The sequence below is a fragment of the Ascidia mentula genome, chromosome 7 (assembly GCF_947561715.1).
Source record: "Ascidia mentula chromosome 7, kaAscMent1.1, whole genome shotgun sequence".
Taxonomy (NCBI): domain Eukaryota; kingdom Metazoa; phylum Chordata; class Ascidiacea; order Phlebobranchia; family Ascidiidae; genus Ascidia; species Ascidia mentula.
The window spans coordinates 5,885,776-5,892,097 of record NC_138572.1 but is presented as its reverse complement, the minus strand read 5'-3'; the positions used below and the strand labels follow the sequence as shown (position 1 = coordinate 5,892,097).

At 37.7% G+C, this 6,322-nt stretch overlaps 1 protein-coding gene across 1 annotated transcript; it reads right to left on the bottom strand.

The window, feature by feature from the left end:
* Positions 1–5,641, bottom strand: LOC145908257 (phosphatidylcholine transfer protein-like). Its single transcript, XM_082995498.1, has 6 exons — positions 5,484–5,641; positions 5,272–5,386; positions 4,988–5,067; positions 4,805–4,872; positions 4,437–4,558; positions 1–1,260 (listed from the first exon to the last, which is right to left on the bottom strand). Exons 1-6 carry the CDS (start codon positions 5,601–5,603, stop codon positions 1,124–1,126), a joined length of 642 nt encoding a protein of 213 aa, XP_082851624.1. The 5' UTR covers positions 5,604–5,641; the 3' UTR covers positions 1–1,123.
* Positions 5,642–6,322: the final 681 nt, after the last annotated feature.

The window sequence follows — 6,322 nt, the reverse complement described above, 5'->3', positions numbered from 1 at the left end:
AAAAGTCGCCGGTGCTGGAAGTGTTCTTGAGATACAATAGTTCGCTGGAGGGGTCTCCTTAACTTGCTCTTGAACCGAAATGTATTTTGGGATGAAAGTTACGGTGAAGGTCGACTTTATATTGTCCCAAGAGACAAACATGAAGTGACAAGCAGAGGGCAACTATTTCAGGGTTGACTTTATCGTATCGTCTACGAGATAGATATGTGAATACACATAAATGTATAGAGTGGACAAAAACAGTACGATCGTGACACAAATACGTACGGACCGGGATTCTCACCAACCAACTTTGGCTGGTCCATTTTGCACCCACAATGCAACAGTACGCTACACAATACCAAACTTGCAATCATGTCCAAAACGTATAATGATAAGCGATGCGATAATAAAAACGCCGTTAAAAGGGGTACAAGTGCCCACGCATTGTGCATAGATAGCGCTACGCGATACGCCAGGACGTTTTACATGAGTCGCCAGAAGAAAGTCACATGCTAGGGCGGAGCGATCGGCGTCTGAAGTGCTCTTGCGCAAAAACAACGTTCCTTGGTTAAATGTGTACAAATTAAGCAAAAACTGTGGCTGTGAGACGGCAGCGGTTTCAAACGAATTCGTTATAATCTTATGCCAAACAGTTATTAGTAAAGTAAAGTACACTGACTGTGTTCACTGATGTACATCGCAATAAAAGCGATTAAGGGCAAACAGTTAAATAGTACACGCGTTAATATTGTAGCAAAACAAGCGTATACAGTATTGCTGGTTTCGCATGAACGATTCACTCCACATGTACTTGCACTGAGTTAAGTCACCACTTTAATAAGAGCAGCAAGATGCCAAGTTTAACTGAGATAACATACGTGTCGAAAATAAAAGGGAAAGAAACAGTTTGTTGCTGACGTTGTCAGGAATAATGTAAAGTTTAAGGGAGAAAATTAGCTGTGACGATTTGTCAATGATTGTCGGCTAATGTACACAAGGGCGCGACATGGACGGTTCATAATAATGAAATTCTGGCCGGAAGATACATCGAAAAGCGTAAATGTAAAGTTGGTCGCAATGAGTTCGGGAAGCCACCTTGTCGCGATGTTGATCAATTAAAAAAAACAAGAACTTCAAGTCGTTAATTTTGCGCGTTCTCGAAGTTTTTGCAAGCTTCCTCCAATGTAGTTAGGAATGTAGGTACTCCGGTCTTCGCCGCCCAGTTTACAACCATGGCTGGAATCATTCCCCGAGGGTTGTCGTAGTAGTGCATGAATACTACAACGTATCGACATACGATAGGTTACATTAATGTTATTATTGTAATATTAATAATATTTAGATAATAAGGTTCAATTATATATTATTGGCTTGCGATGCCAGAGAACCTTATATTGATAAATAATAACATATATATATCATGTTCATTAGCTTCTGGACCAAGCTGGATCAGCCACTAACAAGTTGAATCAGGTTCTGAAAAATCAAGCTCCCAGCGAGGCTTAAACTCACGACCTTAGGCGAACCAGGTCCCACGCTCTACCCACGGGTTCAGCGGTTAAACAGGGCATATTATGGTCAAGGTTTACTGGTGCGAAAGCGCACAACTTTCCAGGCAACCTTTACAAATATGACTTGGCTGCCATGCCAGCGAACCACATGATCTCGATACGATGGCTTTGAGCGTCAAGTAGGGCAGTGGAGCAATCCTGCATTGTCGTGTGTTTTTATGAAACACTTCTTCTTATTTTATTACGTTTACTGACTATTATTTTGCCTGAATTCGGCCAATGACCACAGCAGGAAATGCAAACGAGTTTCGTGCCAATAAAAATATAGACTACCGTCAGACCAAGGGCGCAATTAAGTAATCGTCACAAAACGATTACGTCACAAGACAAATATAGAATTTCCTGACATGAAAGTGTTGAGCGTTATGAGAAATATTCGATGTTAACAGCAACGCGTTGAAAGTTCGGTTCTTCTAAAGTGCTTTGCGATCAGATATTTACTTTGTGTACCTGCGCATCCGTTTAAACGACACAAGTAAATCTCTACGTTTGGCCCAAATAATAAAGCAACTATTTTTCGTATTTTAGAATAGACCGCGTGTTTTGTCGCATGGTCAATTTACAGTAAAATTTTGATGTAAATAGCTACGGAAACGCGTTATTCACTATTATTTTCCAAATCACAGGAAATGAATACCATGTTAATGTACCGTGGTCCATGGTGACGTCTTATATTTGGACAGTGTGAATTCTGTGAATCGACATAAGTTACATTGAAAGCTTCGTACGTAGCAACAGAAACTAATTACACATGGGCGTCGCCTCAATGGGTTTGTTCGATGAACGCATCGTCAATTATTTCGGGTAAGAAGGCTATTTAATCGTAAAAACCAAGGTTTGCATTTACCACAGTGGTTACCAGGCAAAAATAACTGCGTTCATTATAAAACGTTCCACACTTTAGTTTTGTCGGGTATTTGCTTGGTAAATGAACAACTTTGCAATAAATTACCAGAAAAGCCACTAAGAGATAAATGATTCAATCACCATGATGATTCGAAGAAATCAGAAGTCATCCAGAGGCAAGTACGGGCACTTTCACAGCCCGCGCTTCTGGCGCAAACCATCGACCGCAACAACATTAAAACGCCATTTGCTTCATCCTAACTGACGTGCGATCAACTAAACCCGACAAAATGTATCCGGGCTTGGTTTCGTGTCAGTCCGGCAGCCAACAAGACGGACTATTACGTGACATAACATAGCGATTACTGCGGAAGCTCCATCTACGAACACAGGAACTTATCTATGCTATGGCGCGAGGTCTGATGTTTCAGTTGGTCGCACAACCTGCCGAACACTACAAGTTAAAATTACCACCGTGCAGAGCCGACTAGTTTAAAATCTAGAAGAGAAAATAACAGACCTCAACCCAATTGGGAACCGTAATAGCAGGAATTGCACGTTGTAATTTTGCGGAGAATTTGCCTTTCAAAAGCCGATGACATGAAAACGGCGCAACCCTAACAAAACCACTTGCTCGGCTATTTAGTTGGCAATATGGCTTGAATCACAATGACGCTGCATTGATGAGACCTGTTAGGTCCAAACAGTGGCTTTGTCTGTAGCTCACTATGAAAACGTTATTGGATTTTGGCTATATTGGTTAACAAGGCCACTTATTGCTACTTGCTGCAAGGAAATGCTGAAATGAAAAGTCAAACCAATTTAAAATGGACATTGGTCAGTTTGGCTAAAGGGCTAATAAAACTTTTACAAAACAGTTTCTAGCCATTCCTTTGCATGTGTTTAATAAACTAATAAAAATTGATGGTGTGAAGTTGGCAAAGTGACTGGATAAACAATATATGTGTCATTATGATGGTTATGTAAATAAACTGACTAACCCATTTTTTTACAGAGCATTCTTGGCATGGTTACATGTGGTTAAGTGTTTTTATATAATAATACAGCTGTACTTAACACAGTACACTGACTTGAGCCAAATTTTCCCCATTAAATCTTTGGCAGGCAAAATTTCAAAAAAATCTGCACAAAATTTGAAAGCTACAATGATGTAATGCCAATGCCCCGAGGCCAAATGACCGCAAGTTAACCAGTATTGTTATGGCTTCTAAAAGACCAGACAATGCAGAAAGTTTGGAGTTTGACAGACACCTAATAAACAGCTTCACCTTACAAGACTTCTAAACTTCTAATAGGATTTGCAAGCTAACTTTATAACATTGTAGTCATACAAAATAAGACCAACGAATAATTAAAAATGGTTTAAATAACTTTTGGATCTGGTTTTCCACCAATCTTGTTTATTTGGAGTTAAATTGATTTCAAAGATGGTTGAAGATTCATTTCATGCCAGTGAGTATCTGCTGTTAAGTACAGGAAACCACCATCATTTGATCAAATTGCCAGGGGTTTCTCTTCATTAAATGATAACATAAACACAGTGCAGTCACTTCTCCATTCCCATCATGCAAGTAGTTCATTTCACAGGAAACATATTGGTGTTATTGTGACACGGTGGTGTGACGTTATGGGGGCAAGCCAAAACTAATATTGACTTTTGGTAAGCCAACATACCATGGGCATGTACTGTGCTAACACCATTGAGGCCAGAATACTGAGTGACCATTTTGACATATTTGTTTCGCTTGAATGCTCATTAAAGCTGGAGTCATGCGCTGGATTGTAACACAATACATGTTTCTAAAACCAGCTTTAAGTACTGCCATCAAAATTAGGCTCAATGCTTTCCTTTTCATTGTAGGTTTTATGCTAGTACTAAAGCAAAAACATCCATTGCTGATAAAGTCTCTCATAAATATGGGCACCTTTGAGAGAAGGACCCATACACTACTACAGTATTAAGACTCACAAAGGTGATTTTATTCATAAATGCTATAGATGCAACTTGTGACTTACTTTGGCATGTTCCATTTTTATTATCCTTGATAACCATGGATTGTTCATAGTCTGTAACACGAATAACCCCCTTTTTTTCATCTACTTGTTCTCTTTGCGTCAATTCGTTTGCTTTAGTGGACCTAAAAATATCAAACATGTATTTTTTTATTGTAGATAAAGAAAAACTTGTTTGCATATACATCTGTATAAGAAGCTGTTCATTACTAAGTTTTAACAAGAATTAATGGCCATGTTGCTTCTTAACTGATCACAAATGTTGAGACCCAATCACATTGTAAAAAAGATGTAAGAAATTGTGTTAAAATTGATTTCACTTTTGTAATCTCTGAACACAGCATTGGTGAAAACCAAATTCTATTCCAAACCTGGCAAGAATGGTCCAGACTTTGCACCCACTATCTTCAGTCATTTTCATTTCTCTTACAAACATGTACTGTGAAAAAAAGTTTAAGGAGGCACAAACCAATCAATATTAAATATATATCTTAATGACAGTGTGTATATGTGCTACAAGTACAGTTACGCTTCACTGGCAAACAAAAGGATACATCTCTATTGGACATAGGCCATGGGTAATCAACTTCCCAGTAAATGATGGAAGGGTCTGCCTTCCTGATGTAAGTGAGTTCTGTAAAAAAAGTATTTGGTGTAAAATCCACTCAATGCGAGTCTACTTTATTGCTACGAAAACATACTAGACACCATTTAATCATTGGAAAATGGAACAGCGGCTGGTGCAGGCCAGTAGACATCTCTGTCTTTACAGAACTTTCGGATCTGTGCCTTTAAAATTTGAAGATGAGAATACAACACACCAAACCCTATATATTACCTTTGGCATAACTGTCCCATTTCTTTCTATAGCCAATATCCATATAAACCTTTGCACAAATCTCTGCATTTATATTGCAAGTTCCAATCACTTTGTACTCAAACAGTTTTGATTGCTGTCGAAAAATAAATATATATGTAGTTAATGCAAGGTAATGAAAACCAACATTTAGCTTATTTGTGTTTTGGCTAAAATCAACATTGACAGCTTACTTCTCTGTAAAAGCGATAGATTTTGATTCCATGAGTTTCAACCAGCAGTTTATAACCATCCAGATTAGGACATTCCATTTCTTTTGCTGCCGATGTGTGTTGCTCCATTTTAAAAGTCATTTTTATTTTGAAAAAAAAAGTCTATTTGGGGTTACTGAAATACTATGGAAGTTATTGAATTAAACTATTAGGTTAAGAACTACAATGCAGATGGTTCTGACAACAAGAATTTTAATGAACATGAACATAAAGGTTATCTTAACATTTGTATGTTTATAAATGTACAAGATTATAAGTTGGTCAATTGCATGGAAGAATCTTTTATCATTTCATGACCATTGATTTTATGGACAATGTGAAGATTATCAAGTTTAACGTTTGTTGATACATTAGCTACTTTTTTACATTGACTTTTACTAAAGTTACATTTATACGTGTAGCCTTTTAAAACTACATTTCCAGAATAAGTTTTTAATGCAATTAACAAGGCAGAGAAATAACACCTTGCAGCAAATCTACAACTGCATCTTCATGCACGGATTGTAGAAAGTTACTATCACCCGGAATTAAACAATATGCTCCTGCCTGTGACAGCACATTAGCAGTTATTAAACACCACTGACAATAACTACAATGTATAAAGGAATAGCTGTACGCTGCGTGATAAATAGGTCTTAAGTACTATACAGCAGCACTAAGTTTATGACCTACGTTTCAAACGTCTACAAAATCGTTTTTTCGTTTCTGATATACGTTTATCAAAACATTGTATTAAGTTATAAACCCTTACAACATCTTAATGAACAGTTTTCGCCTCTGCTGTTGCGGGAACAAGTTCC